General features: G+C 44.1%; 1 protein-coding gene across 1 annotated transcript in view; it reads right to left on the bottom strand.

Annotated features, from left to right (window-relative positions):
• Positions 1 to 272: 272 nt before the first annotated feature.
• Positions 273 to 25,195, bottom strand: part of Slc15a1 (solute carrier family 15 member 1) — a 28,368-nt gene continuing 3,445 nt past the window's right edge. Inside the window, exons 6-24 of the mRNA XM_042682653.1 lie at positions 23,704 to 23,803; positions 23,098 to 23,188; positions 22,242 to 22,247; positions 21,062 to 21,139; positions 18,891 to 18,973; positions 16,296 to 16,382; positions 15,556 to 15,645; positions 13,775 to 13,819; positions 13,629 to 13,661; positions 13,234 to 13,322; positions 12,068 to 12,149; positions 10,979 to 11,098; positions 10,122 to 10,265; positions 7,443 to 7,492; positions 5,785 to 5,892; positions 5,557 to 5,665; positions 4,496 to 4,639; positions 3,137 to 3,244; positions 273 to 923 (exon numbers count right to left, since the gene is read on the bottom strand). Of these exons, the coding sequence (XP_042538587.1) occupies positions 735 to 923; positions 3,137 to 3,244; positions 4,496 to 4,639; positions 5,557 to 5,665; positions 5,785 to 5,892; positions 7,443 to 7,492; positions 10,122 to 10,265; positions 10,979 to 11,098; positions 12,068 to 12,149; positions 13,234 to 13,322; positions 13,629 to 13,661; positions 13,775 to 13,819; positions 15,556 to 15,645; positions 16,296 to 16,382; positions 18,891 to 18,973; positions 21,062 to 21,139; positions 22,242 to 22,247; positions 23,098 to 23,188; positions 23,704 to 23,803 (1,756 nt within the window). The 3' untranslated portion in view covers positions 273 to 734. The remainder of the gene's footprint in view (positions 924 to 3,136; positions 3,245 to 4,495; positions 4,640 to 5,556; positions 5,666 to 5,784; positions 5,893 to 7,442; positions 7,493 to 10,121; positions 10,266 to 10,978; positions 11,099 to 12,067; positions 12,150 to 13,233; positions 13,323 to 13,628; positions 13,662 to 13,774; positions 13,820 to 15,555; positions 15,646 to 16,295; positions 16,383 to 18,890; positions 18,974 to 21,061; positions 21,140 to 22,241; positions 22,248 to 23,097; positions 23,189 to 23,703; positions 23,804 to 25,195) is intronic.

Below are 25,195 nucleotides of genomic sequence, written 5' to 3' on the forward strand. Positions count from 1 at the left end.
TATAGATTTTTATTACCCCCCCCACCAGGGGAGGAATAAAACAGGACCAGGAAGAAACAAACTTGGATGTTCCATGTCCCTGGGGTTTACTTATGTGAGCATTGCTCTTGTTAATGTTTTTATTGACTTTGTATGAAACATTAATGAACATATATTGCTTTTATAACCAGACAGGATGTTAAAGATTTTTTACTCAAAGATACACAGATACTTATTATTAAGAACAAGAATTTTATTTCATACAAGTGAAACTTCAAAAACTACGACTGGCCTTCACTTGTGTGGCTTTTAGTCATACATAATTTAAAAAGAGGTAGAGATTGGGAAAATAAAGGAATCTTTATCAGTTACTACTAGCTTGTATTTACTATTCCTGTGAGGTCATTTTTGGCATTGGCTCCTGCCACATTCAATATTGTTTTCACCACAGTGTTAGAACAAAAACAATATGGAGCCCTCTCCAAATTAAGTTAGTCCAAACTAAGCTCATTTGTATGACAGGAGAGATATAAGCTGTTAGTGTTAAAAAAAAAAAAAGCTTTAAATAAGACTTAAAAAAAAGACTTTAGAGTTTTAGATTCGTCGATGACTGCTTATAAAATTGATTTCTTGGTTTGGTTCACAATAAGTCTTCCCCATCAAAGGCCATTCATTCAGCGGAGCAACCTGCCACCTGGGGACAGAGGTCAGGGCCCAGGCTGGGCGCAGTTCATTTTGCACTTGCCAAATGCCCTTCACATCCTGGTCTGGGAGACAGGCTCCAATGCGGAACCCAGGTTGTTGTTTTCTGCATTCTTCTTCTTTTCCTCATCAAATTGAGCTTCAATCTCTGCTGGGTTGACATACGTGTAGAATCGAGCCATGATGGCAAATATCACACAGACGACCAGGAGCAAAGCCGCAAATAGAATGTACTCAGCCCACTTTGAAGGGGAAGTAAGGGGAAAAAAAAGGAAAATAAAAGCAAAGTCATGTGAACATGCATAAGTATGCATTGCAGAAACATGTTCTTGCTATGACTAGGTAGAAAGTGCTTTAAAAAATTATTGAAGGGTGGGAAGGTGGCTCAGCGGTAGAGCACTTGCCTTGCATGCATGAGGCCCTGGGTTCTATTCCTCAGCACCACAGAAGCAAAAAGAAAAAAGTCGGAAGTGGCGCTGTGGCTCAAGTGGTAGAGCGCTAGCCTTGAGCTGAAGAGCTGAGGGACAGCGCCCAGGCCCAGAGTTCAGGCCCCACGATCGGACCCCCCAAAAAAAATTATTGAAAATGGGCAGGCAATCAGTTCAGGGACAGACTTGGACATTTCTTTTCAAATGCCTAAGTCACAGCTAACATTTTTCTCACAGCATAGAAATGCAGAAACATAAGACTCTGGGAAGATGAGATGAGATGAGCTGGGCACTGGTGGCTCATGCCTGTAATCCTAGCTACTCAGGAGCTGAGATCTGAGGATTGTGGTTTGAAGCCAGCCTGGGCAGAAAAGTCTGTGAGTCTCTTATCTCCAATAAACTACTCAGAAAGAGCCAGAAATGGACTGTGGCTCAAGTGGTAGGCCATTAACCTTGAGTTGAAGCAGCTCAGGGACAGTGCCCAGCCCCTGAGTTCAAGCCCCACAACTGGCACCAGAAAAAAAAAAAAAAGGTATGTAGCTGGATCAGGCATTGATGGTTCACACTTATTATCCTAGCTACTCAAGAGGCTGAGATCTGAGGATCATGGTTCAAAGCCAGCACAGGCAGAAAAAGTCCATGAGACTCTTAACTTCAGTTAATCAGCAAAATGCCAGAAGTAGAGGGTGTGGCCTCAAGTGGCCAAGCGGTAGAGCCCTGAGCACAAAAACCAAGTGAGAGGTAAAGCACTGAGTTCAAGCCCCAGTACTATAAATAATAAATAAATACATAAATAAATAAGTAAGGCTGATGCCTGTGGAGTGGGACCAAGAGAATTTTAAGCAGTACCCTGTGGGAAGAGGAATATGCTAGAATTTTACCCAGATCTTGTATCATCCCTTGGTAACACTGTGAGTTCATGCACTCATGGCATTAGCATACATTTGGGGCCTGATGAGATGTGGGAAGCCATAAGAGTTTGAGATGATGGACTCATATCTGGCAGAGCTTGTCTGCCTCAGACTAGAAGTTTAAATATCAGAAACATCTTCATTTTATTATAGCTAGAAAACAGCCTTCACTACGGCTAAACTTTAGGTATCATGAAAGTTTCTAGATGGTGTGTTGGTTTAGAGTTCTTGTTTCTAAAATTAAATTTATTTTCAAAATTATGTGTACGTAATTGTACAGAAGTGTTTCAAGGGCTGGGAAGGTGGCTCAGTGGTAGAGCGCTTGCATTGCATGCTCAAGGCCCTGGGTTCGATTCCTCAGCACCACATAAGCAAAAAGAAAAAAGCCGGAAGTGGCGCTGTGGCTCAAGTGGTAGAGCGCTAGCCTTGAGCTGAAGAGCTGAGGGACAGCGCCCAGGCCCAGAGTTCAGGCCTCACGACTGGACCCAAAAAAAAAAAAAAAAAAGAAGTGTTTCAATTCAGCATGTCAATGTATAAGTATAGTGCATCTTGGTCAGTGTCAGCTTCTTCCATCATTCTCCCTGCTTTAGGTCTTTTATGTGATGAATATCATGTTCTTTTTAAATATATTTACTCATTTATTTGGTTTTATGTTGGTACTGGGCTTGAACTTAGAGCACTGTTGCTTGGCTTTTTCATTCACAGTCAAGGCTCTACCACTTGAGCTATGCATCAGAGATGACTCTTAGATTTGGTTCCCCTGGTTGGCTTCTATCTGCAATCTTCAGATCTCAGCCTCCTGAGAAGCTAGGACCCTAAACCTGAGTCACCAGCACCAAGCTGAGGTGTTTCCTTTGGTAGAAAACTATACTGGGTGTATGTCCTGCAACACAGACTGGTTATTTCACTTGTCAGTTTCCAACTGTGCAACAGCAGGTGGAAGTTAGAATTGACACTCCCTTCTCCATTGCTACTGGTGAAAACCCTGTCTGGTAGGTCTGGCAATTGTCTCCAGCCATTAGACCAAGAGACCATGTGTTCATAGACAGACCGAGAGGATCATGGGAATGACCATTCCCAGTGCAGCAGGACATCCCATCTCCTTCTGCCCTGTACCTGTTTACTGAAGTGTCCTGCCCCGGCGATGATGAGCACAATGATGTTCCCCACGGCCACCGTCAGCAGCCAGCCTGCTTGAAGCACGGACTTCATGTTGGATGGAGCCTGAGGAGCAAAGCAGAGCCAATCACCATCTGGAGCTTGACCCCCAAGCTACTACTCCACTACTCCACCACGCAGCCCCCTGATAGCAAAGGCCAGGCATGCCCAAGTAGAAGATGGGCATCACGTGGATAAGAACCTGGACTCTCCCGCGGCAGAGCACGCACCATTCCACAAGTGCTCCTCTTGGTAAGGGGAGGTCAACTCCACTCCCCAAAAGCGTTTCCAAGCACAGCCAGCCATGCATGGCCTTCATGCAAAAGGAGCCTGCTCCCTGAGCTGCAGGTCTGCCCTTCTGTGCTTGGTTTTCTGGGTTTCCAGTGTCCCTCCTCCAGCTCTCGTCACCTGGATGCCTTCCTCGCCTTCGCTAGACCATGTGGTCATCACAGAAAGGATTAACCAGGTCCCATCCACCACCTTTCCTACAAGGATGGCAGGTACTGGAAATTGTGGGGCACAATGACTATCCATGTAGTTTTGACAAAATAGTTCAAGAATCAAGCTCTAATCTGGGCATCCAGAATTGTCCCAGGTACCAGTGGCTTATTCCTGTAAACCTAGCCACTTAGGAGGCTAAGGTCTGCAGATCAAGGTTCGAAGCAGAAAAAATCTGAGTGACCCTTAACCTCCAATTAACCAGCAAAAAGCTGCAAGTAGAGCTGTGGCTCAAAAGTGCCAGCCTTGAGTGAAAAGAGCCAAGCGAGGGTGGTAGGCTCTGAGTTCAAGCCCTAGTATTGGCTAAAAACAAATGAACAACAACAACAACAACAAAACCCCCAACAAACCCCAGAACAATTGCCTCATTTGTCTATCACACTTAAAAGCAGGACTTCTTAAATTTGTTCTTAAAGCAAGGCCTTATTCGATGTGGTTACTGGGACCTACAAAGATCTCAGCTGAAGACACAGACTTGGCAGCAAGCACTTTGCTGAGGAGTTGATCCCCTCTGCTCACTGTAAAATCTAGAATGCTCTAGCCTGACATGAATCCAGCTTTTTTTCCACTTAGTACTGACTGTTAGTGTGATTTTGGGGACAGACGCATGGACAGAAGCTCTCACAGAGCTCATGGCACAGGAATGTCAGTAAAGACCCCATTGATCTCAGAGACTTTGTTCTGAAGATTCCATAGTGCCTTCTAGAGTTTTTAAAGACTATAAACAGCCATCCCAGATGTAGATGGAGCCCCAGCAGTGACTTCTGCAGGTGGGCAGGGCAGAGGGAAGGGGGCACATGGGTGACAGGAACCACAGACCTGGGAATAGGAGAACTCCAGTCCCGTGACGGAGAAGACCACCTCGCCGCAGGTGAGCAGGAAGTACTGCGGGATCTGCAGAGCCATGCTGACTGTGTTGGGGGGGATGTCTTCAAACTCCAGCTCTCCTGGGCAGCCGTTACTCTAAACCATCAAGAAGCAGCAAGTTGAAACTGATGTGGAGAAACTTTCTAGAACAACAATTCTTTACAAGGCCAATAGAGGTCCCCGCTAGGGCTGCTCCATGGTCACAGAAAGGAAGTACATAATTTAAATGTAAATATGCAACATTGCCTTCTACTCGTGATGGGAAAGCCCCAGTGGGAGCTGAGAATGTGTTCACTAGTCTGCCTTCTCCTTCCTTCCTTCCTTCCTTCCTTCCTTCCTTCCTTCCTTCCTTCCTTCCTTCCTTCCTTCTTTCCTTTTTTTCCTTTTTTCCTTCTTGCTTACTTGCTTTCCTTCCTTCTCTCCCTCTCTCCTCCTCCTCCTCCTCCTTCTTCTCTCATGGGGCTCAAATTCTGGGCCTGGGCGCTGTCCCTCAGCATTCCAGCTCAAGGCTAGCGCTCTACCACTTGAGCCACAGACCCACTTCCCCTCCCTTCTTTTTTTTTTTTTAATCTCCTTTTCCTTTCCTTTTTCTTCCCTCCTCTTTTTTAAAGGCAGGACCTCATTGTGTAACCTAGGCTGGCCTTGAACTCTTAATAATGAGTGTTAGGATACAGGCATGAATTACCATGTCTGGATAATGTTTCCTTTTAAATAAGAGTAGCTTGGAAGTCCACTTTGTTTAAAACATTGTCATCTCTTTAAATAAGTTGCTATATTTTTGTTACTAGTCAGTAAAGAAACACAAGACACCGGCCAACATGAAATCTTTGTCATTGTACATCAGACTGCTATATTTTATTTTACCGTTAATCCAAGTCAACAGTAAGTTGAAGCATTCATGGTGAGTTCGATGAATTCTACACTTCTAATACCTATCCTACTTTTCTCGGTGTCGTGAGGACCCCTGGCAGGATGTCTGAGAGAATGTCTATGGATGGCAACCAGTTACTCACCTCCCTTCTGATCACGTAAGTAAAAGCACTGCCAAAGTCAAGGTTGGAAGACTGAAAGACACGTGGACAGTCTTGTGGAATCTCTGCTGAGCTTACTGTGAAGGTTTTCCTATTGAAAGAAAAAATGATCGGGTTTAACATTCTTGGTATTACAAACCTGGATATAGTTTCGAATGATAAAGACTTGACATCTTAGAACCTGGAGGTGTGTCCAACACAGGTACTTACTTGCCAGAAGAAAAGAACTGATACTCGCTGGCATTGTAACTCGTGATATTTTCATATGCTTTCCCACTCATTTCGATGTTCATTACCTCGTTAAAAGCATTTACAAATCTGAAATAGAAAATCGTCTCACTTGGAATTGAACCGTGGAATACCTTATTTTAGGCTATGAGACATACAACAGGCATTAAGTTGAGATGACTTTTTGGAAAGAATTTAAAAGACTGTTAGAAACTTCTGGAGTCTACAGGTGAATGTTAGCAAGCTTAGGTTCACCCTTGCTCAGCACTTATAACAATTCCCCTAAGATAAATAATTTAGCCGAATACTTTATTTATTTATTTTATTTATTTTTAAGGCAGATAGAGAAAGCTTATTTGAAAGCAGAATCAAAGAAAGACTTTTTTTTAGTTGATTTTGGGGCTTGAACTCAGGACCTGGGTGCTGTCCCTGAGCTCTTTTTGTTCAAGGCTAGCACTCTACCACTTTGAGCCATAGCTCCACTTCTGATTTTCTGATGGCTAATTAGAAATAAGAGTCTCACAGACTTTCCTGCCCCGGCTGGCTTTGAACTCTGCTCCTCAGATCTCAGCCTCCTGAGTAGCTAGGATTACAGGCATGAGCCACTAGCGTCCAGCTTAAGACAATTATTTGAGAGCAAAACAGACTCTCCATAGAGATGGGTCCAGACCTGCGAGCGCAGTGGAGTGTTCCTGAAATAGTCTAGTACTTTATACAAGTTAGGTACTGTTCTAAGTTCTTTTTCAATATTACCCAGTTTACAGACATTAAGTAGGTAGGGACAGATAGAGATGCTTTTCCCTTCCAAGGCAGCCAGGCCTTTCTGATATTTGTTTGGAAAGCTTTCATGTTAAAAAGGCAAATGACCAACAGCAGACATTGCTGAGTAGCTGGAAGACATCCCCAGATAGGGCTTCTTTTGGGATGAGAAGGAAAGTCCATATTTCCTTTACTTCTCAGAGACTGGGATAGGGAAAGGCGGGCAAGGGTTGTAGGAAGAGATGGCCCAACCCAGTGGTATGGAGAGACAGCTGAAAGCGATGGCTGTCAGATGGTGGAGACCTTGACCTGGATGGGGCTGGAGTGACAGTGCCCAGTGCCAGCTGAAGTGGCTACTAGCCTGGGGTTCTACATCCCAACGCTTCCATCCTGGCCTACACCTCCCAGGGTTCCACCTCCCAGGACCACACAGGTGTTAGACAGCAAGAACAGGTGATTAAGGACCACTTCCTTAGGTGTTACAGGATGTAGAAGACCTTGGATTTCTTGTACTACTTTAGTGATGAGAAGGTCCCAGCCTCAGTGAAGGTTTGTAGCACTGTCCAATTTAGAGAAGAGACAGTAGAGTGAGCACCCAAGTACAGAACAGAACAATTCAACCTTTATGTTGAGCTTTGTGATGTATACCTATTTCTACATCTATACTTGGCTTTTTCCCTCACAGCTAGCACTCTACCACTTGAACCACACCTTCATGTCTGACTTTTTTCTGGTTAAGTGGAGATAAGAGTCTCCTAGTTATGTCTACCCAGGCTGGCTTCAAATCATCATTCTCGGATCTCAGCCTCCTGACTAGCTAGGATTATGGGTGTAGCCACTGGTGCCTGGCTGCAAGTTAAGTTTTAGAGAAATCTTCATACCTGATTCCATTTTCGCCTTTATCTGGCTTCTTGTTAAGCCCATCCTTTACCTGAGAGAGAAAACAGTAACATAAACACCTTTCTAATATCTACGTTGCTTCAGCCTTAGAAGATCATGATGTGAGTCCTTACTCTAGGAGCTAAAGAAAGGTCACATTTGAAGGTTTCCATTTCTTTTTTTTTTGGGGGGGGAGGGTGTCAGGTCGTGGGGCCTGAACTCAGGGCCTGGGCGCTGTCCCTCAGCTCTTCAGCTCAAGGCTAGCGCTCTACCACTTGAGCCACAGTGCCACTTCCGGCTTTTTTCTTTTTTCTTGTGTGGTGCTGAGGAATCGATCCCAGGGCCTCAGGCATGCAAGGCAAGCGCTCCACCACTGAGCCACCTTCCCAGCCCGGTTTCCATTTCTTTATCTCTGCTTGTCTTCCAGGCTAATCTGAGTCCCCACTGTTCTTTTATTTTGACTAATCACATGTGGTTGGTTATACAATATATATTCATAAATTTACAGAAAAAAATAAGACAGCCTTGAATGGTAGGGGTGTGTGTGTGTGTGTGTGTGTGTGTGTGTGTGTGTGTGTGTGTGTATTTCTCTTGTCAGTCCTAGGGCTTGAACTCAGGACCTGGAAACTGTCCTGAGCTATTCTTTCTTTTTCTTTTTGCTCAGGGCTAGCTAGTGCTCTGTCATTTGGGCCACAGTTCCACTTACAGTTTTTTGGTAGTTAGAGATGAGTCACATGGACTTTCCTGCTCAGGCTGGCTTTAAACTGTACTCCTCAGATCTCAACCTCTTGAGTAGCTAGGATTATAGGCATGAGGCACAGTGCCTGGTTTTCTAGTAATTTTGATCCTCGATTGCCAGTGATTCCTAAGAATCCGGGGCTGGGAAGGTGGCTCAGTGGTAGAGCGCTTGCCTTCCATGCCTGAGGCCCTGGGTTCGATTCCTCAGCACCACATAAGCAAAAAGAAAAAAGCCGGAAGTGGTGCTGTGGCTCAAGTGGTAGAGCGCTAGCCTTGAGCTGAAGAGCTGAGGGACAGCGCCCAGGCCCAGAGTTCAGGCCCCATGACCGGACCAATAAAAAAAAAAAAAAAAATCACAGCATGCAACTGATTTTGTTGGTCACTTGCTTAAGGAGAGGGTTATTGCAAGACTTGTTTTCAGTTGCTGGGGCATATTATTCTTTTTTTTGGGGGGGAGGGGGGCCCGGTCATGGGGCCTGAACTCTGGGCCTGGGCGCTGTCCCTCAGCTCTTCAGCTCAAGGCAAGCCCTCTACTACCTGAGCCACAGCATCACTTCCAGTTTTCTGAGTGGTTTATTGGAGATAAGAGTCTCACAGACTTTCCTGCCCAGGCTGGCTTTGAACTGCGATCCTCAGATCTCAGCCTCCTGAGTAGCTAGGATTATAGGCGTGAGCCACCGGTGCCGGCTGCATGCTGTGATTTTGTAGAGGCTCACTCAAATCCCCCCCCCCCCATGGAATCCTGCAGGGCCTTCTTTTCATTGGATGCCATCTGCATAGCTTCTTCATGTGTTTTGTCATTGAGCATTTCATATGTGTGTGATTGGTTATACCTAACATACCTTGGTATTTTTTCAGAGACTGACCTAATTCAATGTAAATTAAAAAATTAGTACCAGTAAAGATACTTTTTAGATGGGCACCAGTGGCTCATGCCTGTAATCCTAGCTACTCAGGATGCTGAGATCTGAGGATCGTGGTTCAAAGCCAGCCCGGGCAGGAAAGTCCGTGAGACTCTTATCTCCAAAAAATCACTTGAAAACCAGAAGTGGTGCTGTGGCTCAAGCAGTAGAGTGCTTGCCTTGAGCTGAAGAGTTGAAGGACAGCGTTCAGGCCCAGAGTTCAAGCCCCATGACCGACCAAAAAAAAAAAAAAGGTATTTAAAAAAAAACTTTACCACAGAGTCCTGAGAATATGTAAGTATTCTATGTGACTTATGCACATTATACTATACCCAGTGCTTTAAAGCATTTTTTTAATTAAAAAATTTTTTTAAAAGTCATGTTAACTCTTTTTATCCACTAAACTTTCACTGCAAGTCAAATGACCTGTGTGCCTGAAGAGAGGAGAAATGGAGGATGGAGGATTATCTGATCTCATAAGACAAAGATAGAAAACAAAGTCATACCAATTAGAAGCTGTGTTGCAGGGTACCGGTGACTCATGGCTGTAATCTTTGTTACTGAGGAGGCTAAGATCTGAGGATTGGGCTTCAAAGCTTGCCTGGGCAAGAAAATCCATGAGATTCTTTTTTTTTTTTTTGGGTCCCGTCATGGGGTCTGAACTCTGGGCCTGGGCACTGTCCCTCAGCTCTTCAGCTCAAGGCTAGTGCTCTACCACTTGAGCCACAGTGCCACTTCCGGCTTTTTTCTTTTTTCTTACATGGTGCTGAGGAATCGAACCCAGGGCCTCAGACATGCAAGGCAAGCGTTTTACCACTGAGCCAACTTCCCAGCCCCTCCATGAGACTCTTATCTCTAATTAATCACCAGAAAACTGGAAGTGGCGCTGTGGCTCAAAGTGGTAGAGCACTAGCCTCGAGTGAAAAAACTCAGGAGTTCAAGCCCCATGACGAACTAAATGAACAAACGAAAGAAAAAACAAACAAACAAAAGTTGTGTCTCCCAGTTGGCATCTATGAGCTGGGGGTGTCAGCTACTTACCACACGGTAGTGATTGGGGGCCCACACGAGAAGGGTGTGGCGGTGGCCTGGCTCAAACTTATGCACTACTTCAGTGACAGGTGACCCAGTAGAAATGTTTATGCTTGTGAGTTGGTCTGCTTCGAAAGTCCTAAATTCATTTGTCTATACATGGGGAAAAGAAGCACGGTTAATCCCAGTCTTGTTCATACGGTTACCATTGTAATGGTATGTTATTGCCATTCCAAGTTTTGTATTCAACTCTATCCCCATCAAAAATGCCTTGTGGGAAGATGGTGGTTATTTGTCTTAGCCTCTACCTGCCCTCATGGACTCCGTCATACATTTGTTTTCATATGGTCACAGGAATTCTACTTTTCATCAATCATTTTAATTTTATTTTGCTGTTTGAAAATAAATGCTGGAGCTAGGCGCCGGTGGCTCAGGCCTATAATCCTAGCTACTCAGGAGGCTGAGATCTGAGGATCACAGTTCAAAGCCAGCCAGGGCAGGAAAAGTTTGTGAGACTCTCTATCTCCAATAAACTACTCAGAAAACTAGAAATGGTGCTGTGGCTCAAGTGGTAGAGCACTAGCCTTGAGCTGAAGAGCTGAGGGACAGAGTTCAAGCCACACGACTGACAAAAAAAAATACTGGGACAGGCACTACAGATCAGGCCTATAACCTTAGCTACTTTGGAGGCTGAGATTGGGAGGATTGTGGTTTAAGGCCAGCCCAGGCAAAAGGATCCCCATCTCAATCAGTAAACCAGGCATGGTGGTATGTGTCTGTGATCCCAGCTACATGGGAAGCAGTAGATAACAATCTGATGAGAAGGTCCCCAGATAAAAAAGGCATTCAGATCATCTTTCACTTACTTGAGAGAATTGGCCCAGTGTCACTGTCTCTCCAGGGAAATATACATTCATGTTATCATTTCCTATATTCAAGACTTTAATTTGGACTTGATTAGCTCCGGGGAAGACTGGAAGAGTTTTCTGAAGGAAAGAAAAGACCTTTGACAGTGAGGGTTTCAGTGTGACTCTGATGGTCACGGTCAACCTTGCATTAGAGTTGGTTTTCCTCCAGCCATCCACAGCTGAGCTGGCAGAGACAGGCCCATTGCCCAGCATGGCTTCTGAGCTCATGTCATGTGACCACCAGAAAAGGTGTTCATACAGAGCATGGAATAATAGGGAACAGGCCACTTAGGGCCATATCGAGCCACCTCGGGCCAGAGGAGACCAGGTTATGAAGCCCAGGATCAGAGCGACTGGAGGAACCATGGCCTCCACGGATGTCGCTCTTGGTTGGGGACCTAAGGTCTGCTCTCCCTGCTTCTTGCTTCCCCCATCCTGCGAATGGAGCCCTGATCTTCTTCCTCTCACAACTACGTCACTTCCGGTGTCTCCACACTGGTGCTCAGAACTTCCTGTCTTTATGCTGCACGTACAGACCCAGTGTTGTTGGAGGAGCCCAGGTGTGTTCCACAATTCATTTTCCACAAAGTGAGGTGTGCGCAGGAGAGAGTGAACCAGCTGGGCTTTATCCGCCAGACCGGGGGTGGTGGGGTAGGGGTAGGGATTCAGGTGTCCATCAACAGGTGAGTCGAAAAGCAAAAGGTGTCCACATACAATGGAATAGTTTTCAGTCCTCAAAAAGGAAGAAGCCAGGTCTGGTTGCTCATGCCTATAATTCTAGCTACTCAGGAGACTGAGATCTGAGGATCAAGGGAAGGAAAGTCCCTGAGACTCTTATCTCTGATTCACTACCAAAAAGTCAGAAGTGGAGCTACGGTCTGGCTTTGAGCACAAAAGCTCCGGGACAGCTCCCTTGGCCTCCTACTGCCCATAGCTCCAGACCTCACACTGTGTGTAGGGCCGGGCCCTGGCCTCCTCTGATCCTCTCATTCTGACTGCTCCCCTTCAACCCACCAGCGAGGGACATGGGAGACTGGGGAAACTCACATCAATTTCCACCTGCACAATTGCAGCCACCACAAAGGCCATGGAAGCCAGGAACATCCCAACGGTCATCTTTTTTAGAGAGCTGATGGGGACAAGAAAGTGAACCTCAGCCCTCAGGCACACAAGTCCCAAAGCACACCGCCTCTCCCCGTGTCCCCCCAGACAAACAAAACCAACCCATGGACAAAGACCTGTGTGCCCCCAATCCTCTCTGTCCTTTGTGACTGTGAATGCAGGCAAGAAGGGCAATGGCATACAGCTTCTCATGTGTACCTTTACACCCAATTTCTAGAACCTTGACTAGGCAACCATTCAGCCATCCAACCATTCGTTCAGGCTGCCCTTCATAGTTCATTTATTCACTTATTTATTGATGGCAGTCCTCAATTTGAATTGGGGACCTTGTGTTTGCTAAGCAAGCATTCTCCCACTTAGGTTTACCAGCCCAATTTATTTATTTATTTATTAACTTATTTTTGTGCTAGTCCTGGGGCTTGAACTCAGGACCTGACATTGTCCTTAAGTTTTTACTCAAGGATAGAGCTCTACTACTTGAGTCATACCTTCACTTACTGCTTTTTGGTGATTAATTGGAGATAAGAGTCTCACAGACTTTCCTGTCCAGGCTGACTTTGAACTATGATCCTCAGATTTCAGTCTCCCAAGTACTAGGATTATAGGCATGAGACATCAGCATTTGGACTGCTTTGGAATTTTTTTACTTAATAAATTAATAATTAATAGTTTGACTTTTTTTGTGCTAGTATTGGCACAGTATTGAACTTAGGGCCTTTTAATCTCACTTTTCTTTTTCCACTCAAGGCTGGTACTCTACCAATGGAGTCACATTTCTGAGCATTTTGTTGGTTAAACAGAGATAAGACTCTCTCAGATTTGTCAGCCTGGGCTGGTTTCAGACTGCGATCCTCAGATCTGAGCCTCCTGTATAGCTTAGATTAATAGGTGTGAGCCACTGGTGAGGACTCAAGCCCTTTTATTCTAAAGGATATTTTTAGAAACATCAGCCTGCAAACATCTCTTTAATCCAATTCTTTGGAAACCCTCACCTTCAAGGTGGGGTCGTGGGGGCCACAGCAGACCCAATACAGCCCCTTCATGCCATAGACCAACTGGGCCTCCACCACCCCACGCCAACCAGCACTTACGTGAAATTGAAGCCACACTTGGCAATGAGAGGGTACACTACGGCATCCATGATGGGGACCATGATCACGATGAGGATGGCGTTCACAGTCTGTGGGTGGGGCAGAGAGAAGGGGTGAAGCTGGGTTCTGTGAGGAGATCTGGTTTTGGTTTTTGTTTTTGGTCCAGTTGTGGGGCCTGAACTCTGGGCCTGGGCGCTGTCCCTCAGCACTTCAGCTCAAGGCTAGCGCTCTACCACTTGAGCCACAGCGCCATTTCTGGCTTTTTTCTTTTTGCTTATGTGGTGCTGAGGAATCGAACCCAGGGCCTCATGCATGCAAGGCAAGCGCTCTACCACTGAGCCACCTTCCCAGCCCTGTGAGGAGATCTGGAAAGAGACTTCAATTCTTCTTCCTACCTGCATCTGATCCGGCTGGATTTCAATACTTCCCTGGAAGAGACGAGGGGGGAAAATCTCACAAAAGAGAAGGAGAAAGTGGACAAAGGCATAAAATAAAGAAGCAGAGGCCAGAGGAGGTAAATAACAAGATACCCCACACTCACAATTCTCCCAGTCATAGTGGTTGCTTGCAGCGTCCACCTGGAGCCCTTAAAAACAGACACATTTACCGCATCATTGGGGAGTACGGCTTTTAAAGTCTCCCAAACCACAGTGGGCTCTCTTCTAAATTAGGATCGAGGGCCGAAGTGCTATGGGACTTAAAGTTGCTTTAGCAGGTGATAGGGCTCACGCCTGTAATCCTAGCTACACATAGGAGGCGGAGATCCGGGGATCTTGGTTTGAAGCTAGCCTGGTCAAAAAAATCCATAAGACTCTTATCTCCAATTAACCAGAAAAGAAGAAGCAAGCTAAAAGCAGAGATAAGGCTCAACTGGTAGAGTGCTGGCCTTGAATGAAAAAGTCAAGCAAGAGTGCAGAGCTGTAAGTTCAAGCCCCAGTGCCAGCACTAATGAACTAATTAAATACATAAAGTTGTCTTCATTAAGTTGGCCTCCTGGTCCATTATAGTAGTAGGCAGAAGGCAATAGGTTGCATTTCTGTTCTACCAGGAGACACAATATACAGAACTGGGCCCCTGTTGGTGGTGGGGCACAAAGTACTGGTCTGGGTGGAACTCCATATGATGCTGTTCATGAAGATGGGGTGTGTTGTCTAAGAGGGCATCACAGAAGGGTAGGGATCTGCCCTCTTGCAGTTCTTACTGTATGCCCATCGCTGAGCACTTTCTACACAATCCCTAATTTGATCCTCACAGCTTCAAGGTGATTATGACTTATTCAGATGGTCTTTCACCCCTGTCACCAGCTACTTGACACTGAGTTTATTTCCAGTGCCAGCTTGATTCCAGCAGGCTCTTGTCCAACAGGAAGACCGTGACCTGGGTCTTCATAAAGCTAGTCATAATCTCATAGTTATAAGTAAGACTAATGTGCACACTCACATTTTCCCCAAGGGAAGTTCAGACCCTTGCAAGAATCCCCCTGTGCACTAAACACACACAGTCACAACTTTTTTAAACTTCAGTTTCTAAAAGAGTAGCTTATGGCTTTTTCTACTCATCACCACACCTGGAGCTGTCAAACATCACTGCACAAGGTTCTACTATATCTCCTATACCTGTGACAGAAAGAATGAAGCTCTTAGGGGGAAGGGCTATGTCACACCCTCGAGGAAAGTTCTAGACTAAATCATCCCAGTTTAAAGTGGGAGATACGGAGCAGCTAGGTAGGGCTGTCCTATAATCTAACTACATTTGGAAATGGAGATTGGAAGGATTGCATTTGGAGGGCAGCCTGAGAGAAAAGGTGAGCCTCTCTCTAAAAAGATAACTGGAGCAAAAAAAAAAAAAGGGCAGGGGAGTGGCTCAAGTAGTAGAGCACTGGCCAGCAAATATAAGGTCCTGAGTTCCAACCTCAGCACTGTCAACTAATCAATGAATAAAGTGCAAGGTATTAAAGCCCTCTCAGTTCAACTACCCCATGATCCCATCAAAGACAACAATCTTTTCACCATGCTGGGTCAGTTGGAAAACAGGATCTGTGCAGTCAGTTCAGATCAGCGAGAGAGCTAGAGGCCCTGATGGTAGCTCCCCAGAGAAGCTCTTACTTGACTCTACCTTATTTTCATCATGGATCTGAAATGTTCACAGAAGCTTCTGGGATTATTATTATTTTTACTCAATAAATTCAATGTGATCTAACAATTTAAACAGTGAAAGACAAAAGAGAAATAGAAACTTCTTGGGAATTGAAGGCTAAGTGTGGTTCAGTACATGGTAATATCCCAAAGACATTTGCTAAAGGAAGATGAACAGACACATTACCTGCTGGTCAAACAAGGCCCAGAACATGGGGAGTGGGATGTACAGGAACATCACCTTGGTAACCATCTTAATTTGAGAGATAAGCTGATACTGTAGGGAGGAAGGAAGAAGTCATCAGCCCTTGGAGTCACTCACAGGGCTGGGGGTTTGCACCTAGAGCCAAACTGTAAGGTGACTCATTGTTCCAGAGAAATGTCTAAGCAATTGAAATATAAACGAAACATCTACTTAGGAGGTAAGTATGCAATGAAAATTCCACTACTTGTAAATCCCACTTTGGACACCATCTACCCCTTACCTCTTCTAGAGTTAAACTAAAGTTTTGTAATCATGGTTAACACAAAACTGATGGCAGATTATACCAAACACCCTAACACAGTAATGTTGCTTCCAGATAAATTATACCCATCAGATCTCATTATATATATATATATATATATATATGTGCATATATATGTATATATGTATGTATATCTATGTATATATGCATGTATGTATATATAGGTCTATACTATGTACACATAGGTATCTATATGTTTGTGTTTATGTGTGTGCATATAAAACCGCTCACACGTCATCTTATTTAACAAGCTAACAAGGGCCAGGACAACACAGTTGATCATTTGGCCTCTGTGGTTGGATACTCTGTATCTCGATTTTGCCTGCCCACCACCGGAAGGTTCAGGAAAGGGTAGATAATGGAATGGAATGGTTCCACGGTAGCCAGCAGGGTTACTCACGGTGTATTTCTCTTTGGCCCAGTCCAGCCAGTGCTCCCTCTTGGGAAACTCCTTACTCCGATGTCTAAACCTATTTTTGATGGCAAACTGAAGGACAGAAGAAAAATCAAATTTCAAAACAGACTTGTACTTCATTAGGAAAACCCATTTCCATTCATGGGTTTCAATGAAAAATGTATGTGAAAAGTAAATTTTCCAGGTGCTGAAATGCTTAGCTGATATACATTTCTTTCAAATCCTTTTCTTATTCAGTTTGAGGAAACTGAGTCACATTCTCCAGCTCCTCTAGAGAATCGGGTCTCAGTAGCCATATAACTCAAGGCACATTTACCATTTAGGTTTCTTAGTGATGGAATTAACCAAGAAAAGTGGAATGGGTAAAAGTCATTTTAAATATATGTATTTAGCCCAATATTCCTTACATATGATTTTAATATTTATTAAACTAATTTGAAATTTAAGATTACTTTGTTTTTGTAGTCTGAGGACTGAACCAACCCAGGAGCTCTGGAATGCTAGGCAGTGTCTGAAGTGTCTCTATCTTGAACCACTGTGCAGTGTGGTTTATTTTATTTTGTGGTCCTAGTACTAGGACTTGAACTCAGGGCCTCTTCCTCAGTTTTTGCTCATGGCCAGTGCTGTACTACTTAACCATACTTTCATTTCTGCCTTTGGCCAGATTTGTCTGCTGTGGGCTGGCTCCAAACATTGGTCCTCAGATCTCAGCCTCTTGAATAGCTAGGATTACAGGTGTGAGCCACCAGGCCTGCCAGGCATAGTTTATGTTTTTAAGAATGTAAAAATGGGGGCTGGGAAGGTGGCTCAGTGGTAGAGTGCTTGCCTTGCATGCCTGAGGCCCTGGGTTCGATTACTCAGCACCACATAAGCAAAAAGAAAAAAGCCAGAAGTGACGCTGTGGCTCAAGTGGTAGAGCGCTAGCCTTGAGCTGAAGAGCTGAGGGACAGTGCCTAGGCCCAGAGTTCAGGCCCCACGACCGGACCAAAAAAAAAAAAAAAAAGAGTCTCAGGGACTTTCCTGTCAGGGCTGGCTTTGAACTGTGATCCTCAGATCTCAGCCTCCTGAGTAGTTAGGGGTACAGGTGTGAGCCACCAGCGCCCAGCTTTTTATATTCTTTTTTCACGTTAATTCTTCAAAAGCCATGGATTAATTCCATTTGTGGTATACACTGATTTGGTTGCTAATTTTTTTTCAGTTGCCAATTTTTAAAATCAGAAATACACAATCTGTATTTAAAGTTTACGAAGTTCATGTTTGATAGATTCAATCTACAGAGCAGGCTGCTGCAAACATCTCTAATATCTCTCTAATAACTGAATTAAGTATCAGTTCTAAAAACAGTAGTATAAGAGTCCACTACACATAAATACACTTTTTTTGTTGTTGTTGTTGGTCGTGGGGCTTGAACTCTGGGCCTGGGCGCTGTCCCGCAGCTCTTCAGCTCAAGGCGAGCGCTCTACCACTTGAGCCACAGCGCCACTTCCGGTTTTCTGGTGGTTTATTGGAGATAGGAGTCTCATTTTCTTTCCTGCCCGGGCTGGCTTTGAACCGCGATCCTCAGATCTCAGCCTCCTGAGTAGCTAGGATTATAGCCGTGAGCCACCAACGCCCGGCTCACATAAATACACTTATAAGAAAATATATGTGGCCCAGTGGACCCCACCTCCCAGGGCTTGAGACCCCATGATTCTCACCACCAAACTCAACCAACTCTCCCTATTTCTGTGTCACTGCTCCCTGAAAAGCATCAGGCCTTGCTTGCCATTTGGATAAATGAGGAGTCACTTTGATTTGTTTTTCTTTCACATGCTTCAAAAGCCAGATCTATTCCTTCCTTTTTATTTATTCTTGAGTTCCATTTGGGTACTTTAAAAATTAATTTATTATTTTAAATTGAAGTTAAAAAAATATCATTAAGGGGCTGGGAAGGTGGCTTAGTGGTAGAGCGCTTGCCTTGCATGCCTGAGGCCCTGGCCTTCCTCAGCACCACATAAGCAAAAAAAAAAAAAATCATTAAGTAGTTGTATAAAGGAGTTACATACCATTCAACAAATCAGTTTTTGAATACAAGGCATCTCGATTGATGTCACCTTTTTTAAAAAAAGATCATTTTCTCCATTTGTTTATTTTTCTTTTTTTTTTTCTTTCTTTTTTTTTTGTCGGTTGTGGGGCTTGAACTCTTGGCCTGGGCACTGTCCCGCAGCTCTTCAGCTCAAGGCGAGCACTCTACCACTTGAGCCACAGCGCCACTTCCGGTTTTCTGGTGGTTTATTGGAGATAGGAGTCTCACAGTCTTTCTTGCTCGGGCTGGCTTTGAACCGTGATCCTCAGATCTCAGCCTCCTGAGTAGCTAGGATTACAGGCGTGAGCCACCAGCGCCCGGCCCCATTTGTTTATTTTTCTATCTGGCGAATTTTATAAGAAATTGGTTCCTTAACTTGAAATTTACAAAAATGGGTAAAAATATTAAAAATATGTTTAAAGAAAAGTCAAAGCTCCATTGCATCTTCATGTGAAGGAAGCAAGAGGCCTTGGATTGATTCCACATCACTGAAAGACAGCCAGAGAAATACTCACGCCAATACACTTGACTACTTTTCCCATTATGTTCCCTTGTGGCTGAAATTTCTTGTACAGCTTACTGCCAATGACAAATACAACTGTGCAGGGAAAAGGAGATGTGTTAACATGGAGATTGCCAGGCCTACCTGCACCCCATGAGATGGCTTTTATTTCAGTTATTATCTTGTTTAGAAGTAAGTGACTAATTTAAGGAAGAACTGGATCCTTTATTATAGGAGAGGAAGCTCTTTTGACCCCAGACAGTGTCATATCTTGTTCTGATATACAAACACAAATGCCTGGTACCTCCCATCAGCTTCTCAGACCCCAAGGCAGCTCCAGCCACCTCACACAGCTGTTTTAGCCCCAGTTCTATTTGTTGACAGATAGACAAAAGATATAAGGATCTCTTTTTTTTTTTTGGTTCCGGTCGTGGGGCCTGAACTCTGGGCCTGGGCACTGTCCCTCAGCTCTTCAGCTCAAGGCTAGCGCTCTACTACTTGAGCCACAGCACCACTTCCGGCTTTTTTCTTTTTGCTTATATGGTGCTGTGTAATCGAACCCAGGGTCTCATGCATGCAAGGCAAGCACTCTACCACTGAGCCACCTTCCCAGCCCCAAGATATAAGGATCTCTACCCTCCACAAAGACAATAAACATAGCTCTAATGTTCTGGGAGGCAATGTTGAGAAAAATTTCCTTCTCATCATTTTTCTCCTTTTCCATGTTCAGAGAAACGTAATTAGTCTGTTGAAACTTTACTCCTATGTGGCAGAATTCTTCTATGGCACAGTACAGAAATGTGGCTACAATTAATGAAGCAGCTCTTCAATGAGACTATTTTGCCATGGAGTGCCTGCCTGCCTGCCTGCCTGCCTGCCTTCCTTCCTTCCTTCCTTCCTTCCTTCCTTCCTTCCTTCCTTCCTTCCTTCCTTCCTTCCTTCCTTCCCTCCTCCCTCGCTCCTTCCCCCTCCCCCTGTCCCCCTCCCTCCCTCCCTCCCTCCCTCTCTCTCTTTCTCTCTCTCTCTCTCTCTGTTGGTCATGGGGCTCAGACACAGGGCCTGGGCATGTCCCTGAACTTCTTTTGCTATAAGGTTAGCACTCTACCATTTGAGCCATAGCTTCATTTCTGTCCTTTTGGTAGTTTACTGGAGATAGAATCTCGTGAACTTTCCCATTTGGCAGGCTTTGAACTGTGATCCTTAGAGCCTCCTGAGTCGCTAGGATTACAGACATGGGCCATCAGTGTCTAGCAGGCCTGAGATTTTTTTCCCCTTTCTTTTTTTTTTTTTTTTTGTCGGTCATGGGGCTTGAACTCTGGGCCTGGGCGCTGTCCCTCAGCTCTTCAGCTCAAGGCTAGCGCTCTACCACTTGAGCTACAGTGCCACTTCCGGTTTTCTGGTGTTTTTTTTTTTTTTTTTTTTTTTTTATTGGAGATAGGAGTCTCACGGTCTCTCCTACCCGGGCTGGCTTTGAACCGTGATCCTCAGATCTCAGCCTCCTGAGTAGCTAGGATTACAGGCGTGAGCCACCAGCACCCGGCTTCTTTCTCTTTTTTGTCAGTTGTGGGGCTTGAACTCTGGGCCTGGGCGCTGTCCCTGAGCTCTTCAGCTCAAGGTGAATACTCTACCACTTGAACCACAGTGCCACTTTTGGTTTTCTGAGTGATTAATTGCAGGTAAGAGTTTCATGGACTTTCTTGCCCTGGTTGGCTTTGAACCATGATCCTCAGATCTCAGCCTCCTGAGTATCTAGGATTACAGGCATGAGTTACTGGTGCCTGGCAGGTCTGAGATTTTTGACAAGTGCTAACTCTAAGGCATCCCTCCTGGATGAGAGGCATTCATTTATATTTTTGCCCAATGCCCACCATCCTCCACCCAAACATGGATAGTAGAGATGTCCAATGGGTTGAATATACATTTCCTTTGACCTACTACTGTGTGTGTGTGTGTGTGTGTGTGTGTTGGTGCTGGGGCTTGAACTCAGTACTTTTGCTTAGCTTTTTTGCTCCAGGCTGATGCTCTACCACTTAAGCCACATCTCCATTTTTGGAGTTTTGGTGGTTAATTCTAGATAACTTTCCTGCCCTGGCTGGCATCAAATCACAATTTTAGTCTCCTGAGTAGCTAGAATTACAGGCGTGAGTCGCTGATGCCCAGCTAATTCAACTGATTTTTACTTACTCAGGGATACAGCCATGAGAGCAGCAGGAACTCCAAAGGCCAGTGGGTAACAAGAAGTTTGGGTTCCACATTGTTGAACTAGAAAGAAATGACAAGATTAAAATATCATTGTGTTCCTCACTGGTGAGCAGAACTTGTTTTTATGTAACTTTTTAGACTTATCCCTTAACAGCTGAACACTGCTGCATTGTAGGAGACAATAGATTGTAATCTCAGCTCCTACATGTGTGACACTGGTCACCCACAGAGCCAGTGGGCTCCTATTTCTGTGGATTTTCCAAGGTGAGGCTGGAAATGGATATAGTAATTCAAATGCATGGAACCCAGTTAAAGCAAAACTATACTGGAAAGTCGATATTGTATGACCCTACATTTATGGTATTAGGTGACATTTAGATATTACCTAGGGCAGAGGTTGAAGTTTTTCTGGGAAAGGCCAGATTGTTATTTATTAGGCTTTGGGGACCATTTTATCTCTCTCATATCTCATGGCCGCTATCTTTGTAGGGACAAATCAGTCATTTTTAAATGAATGGTCTTGTCTGGGTTTCTGCATTTGCTCTGTGATAATTTGCTACCTTCTTACTGAAAGCTACTTTAGTGCTGAAATCCTGGGGTTGGTTCAAAAACATATTTATGCAACAGAGATTACTGCAAACCTTTTCAGTGGGATGTTGAAGCCCCCCAAAATGATCTGATCCTACAAAGATTTTGACTTTGTCTGACTAGCTATTTCACAATTATGTAGGGAAAGAAGTTAGTTGATAGAAAAGCGATAGTCATGAAAATGTTTTGCATTACCAGTAACAATAACTGATGTTTATAGTCCTCACTGCTTGGGAGGCAGAGAAAGGAGGACTGTGGTTCAAGGCCAGTCTCAGCAAAAAGGTAGCAAGACCCTAGCTCAAAAACAAGATGGGCATGATGGTATATGTCTGTAGTTCTAGCTACATGGTAGGGAGGGGTAGGAGGATCATGTCTGAGACTGACCCTAACAAAAGTAGAAGATTCTATCTGAGAAATAACTAAAGCAAAAAGGGCTGGAAGCAGGAGTCAAATGGTAGAGCACATGCCTAGCAAGACTGGGATCCTGAGTTCAAAACTTAGTATTATTAAAGAATAATAAAACTCTGTTGATAAAATTCTTCTTTCACTAATTACTAGTGAATGTTTGTTACACGTTCGCCTTGTGTTAATAAGAGTCATGACTTTAATGTCATCTTTTAACATAGTCTATACTGCAGACATGCATAGTAACCATACCCCAGACAAAGACTTTAATGTCATCTTTTAACAAAGTCTATACTGCAGACATGCATAGTAACCATACCCCACAAACCTGACGTGGGAAAGGGGAGTGACTGTAACTCAAGAAAACTTTAAATTTGCTTAAAAACCAACTTGATACGTTGGTTAAGTGTCTATCATTCATGTGCAGAAACACATGCATTTCTAAAAATATTCTGTCTCATCATTTCATCTGATTCAACTGGAGGCCCCATGTTTTTGTTCCAAATAATACCACTTATTCCCTTCAGCATCAGAAATACACAAACTGTCCATACACTCAAGTAACCACAAAGAGAGTTGCTGATAGTGCTATTTGATTCTGTTCTCAGTCTCTGTGTCAAGGCTTTTCTTTAAGAAATACTTGAGATGATGAGAAATCAAAGAACAAAATTTTGTCTGCTAAGGTCTTCCCAACTTACAGAGCCATCACTAGGAGCTGAGCTTGAAGGCTGATTGTACATGATGGCTCACTAGACATTCTTCCTGATACACTTCTGGATGCCTATCTGGAGACTTTGCATTAGTAAAAAACTGGAAAATTGATGCCTGTGGTAAGGATGTGTTAGCTTCTTCAGTGGTTATTAGAGTAAGGTATCAGATATGATTAGCTGCACATCTGACAGTTAAACTAAAGATAGGTCTAAACAAAACCAACAAGACAAAAGTAGCTTTTCTTTTTTAAAATCTGACTTTCCTCCTCCTAATTAAAAGAAGGAGAATAAATGTCTCATCCAGATATTCCTTACCTCTGAGTATGGGAGTGATGATCGTAGAAAGCAAACTTCCAGCATTAATAGCCAAGTAAAAAATGGAGAAAAATCTGTTCCTTTGTTTTTCCTGTCACAGAAAGGACAAGTTAGACTTTATCTATCTGTAAGTCATCAATGAAGTAGCTGACCTGTGCACCAGATATGCCTCAGCTCATATCTGACCCCATTGATGACCTCATTAGCTTATATCTGACCACACATGTGATCTCCTCCTCTCCTCCTCTCTTTCTCCTTTTCCTTCTCTTCTTCTTCCTCCTGGTGCCAATGATGGAGCTTGAACTCAGGGCCTTGCATTTTTGGCTTATGCCTACACTCTACCACTTAAGCCACACCTCCACTTTAAATTAACCGCCATTTTCAGTGGTTAATTTAAAATAAGAATCTTTCAGATTTTTCTTCCCAGGCTGGCTTTAAACCATGATCTTAGTCTTCTGAGTAGCTAGGATTACAGGTGTGAGCCACTAGCATGGGACAGTATCTTACTGAAGAAGAATGGGATGGAGAACAGACTTAGCATCAGGGCCATTGGTTCCCGGGGCTATCATTCACTGGTTTGGATGCTGTGGAGGGGCATGCTCTTACCTGGCCCTCTTCAAACTGATCACCACCAAATGCTGACACGCAGGGCTTGATTCCTCCGGTACCAAGTGCTATCAGGGCCAGGCCGATCATGGACAGTGCCCTGGGGAAAGGTATGGGTTAGGGCCAAGGCGAAAGGTCTGTAGAAGTGGGAGCCTCCTCCCAACTGCCCTTAGAGGACCAGGTACAGGGTTCAACCTAGGAAGAGGCTGAATTTTTCTATAGGGATAGATCACAGGGATGCAGTCTAAGAGTGGAATGAAAACTTGAACTCCATGGAACATTGTATCTCTACCTTTGTCTAAAATTGTGCCATCTAGGGAAAGGAAAGAATTACCTTAAAATCTGAACAAAGTTCTTTTGTAGCTTTATCATTTCCAGTGAAAGAATGTGCAAATGAGATATTTTAATTAAGGGGCAGGTAAAGCTCAGCAGTAGAGCATATACTTAGCATGTACAAGGCGCTGGGTTCAGTCCCCAGAACACATGCATATATGCGTGCGTGCACGCGCGCGCGTGCACACACACACACACACACACACACACACACACAAAACAAGGAAATATTACTTGAAGAAACCTAAGACTGTGTCTTGTATAATCAAGGTAGACTCACAATAGTCATAAATGACATTAAGGTGGCAATGAAAAGCAGAATCTTGGGTTCTATAGTACAACCTTAATTAGCTTATAATGTAGAAAAAAACTACAATGAAACATAGCCATGATTTATTGTTGAAACCATGTGATGGAACTAGGTTATTTATCTTAATTTACTTCTGTGTATTTTCTAGGTTATCTATGAGTGTTTGACCAGTTGAATTGAAAAAAAATCATAACAATTCATCAACCCTGATTTTTTTTTTTGGGGGGGGGGGTCCGGTCGTGGGGCCTGAACTCTGGGTCTGGGTGCTGTCCCTCAGCTCTTCAGCTCAAGGCTAGCACTCTACCACTTGAGCTACAGTGCCACTTCCGGCTTTTTTCTTTTTGCTTATGTGGTGCTGAGGAATCGAACCCAGGGCCTCAGGCATGCAAGGCAAGCGCTCTACCACTGAGCCACCTTCCCAGCCCCTCAACCCTGATTTTGTATTTTTACTAAATTTTCAGTCAGGCACTACAAAGCTCCAAATTTTACAAGCATTTATCCCATATTTTATTGGCTACCAATGTTTTTTAGACTACAAATACTTTGAAGCAGAGAAAATCAGGGCAGACATTCCACAGAGAAAGAATTCCTTACGTTTATCTCCTGTTGTCACTGTGTTCGATTTAGGTGCCCTGGGTATTGTATATACGTTTATCTGAACTAGGGAAGGGAAGGGGAACCACAGAATGGTGAGACAAAGGACAAAGGGGAAACCAATGCAACAGCCATACTCACAAGACACTATGCTGGAAATGAACCATACAACTTGCGGGGGAGGATGAGGAGGGAAAGAGGGAGAAAAATGAGGGAGGGGGTAAAAAGTTCAACAAGAAATGTATTCAATTCCTT

Source organism: Dipodomys spectabilis, unplaced genomic scaffold (assembly GCF_019054845.1).
Source record: "Dipodomys spectabilis isolate Male_0828 unplaced genomic scaffold, ASM1905484v1 ptg000075l, whole genome shotgun sequence".
NCBI classification, from domain to species: Eukaryota; Metazoa; Chordata; class Mammalia; order Rodentia; family Heteromyidae; genus Dipodomys; species Dipodomys spectabilis.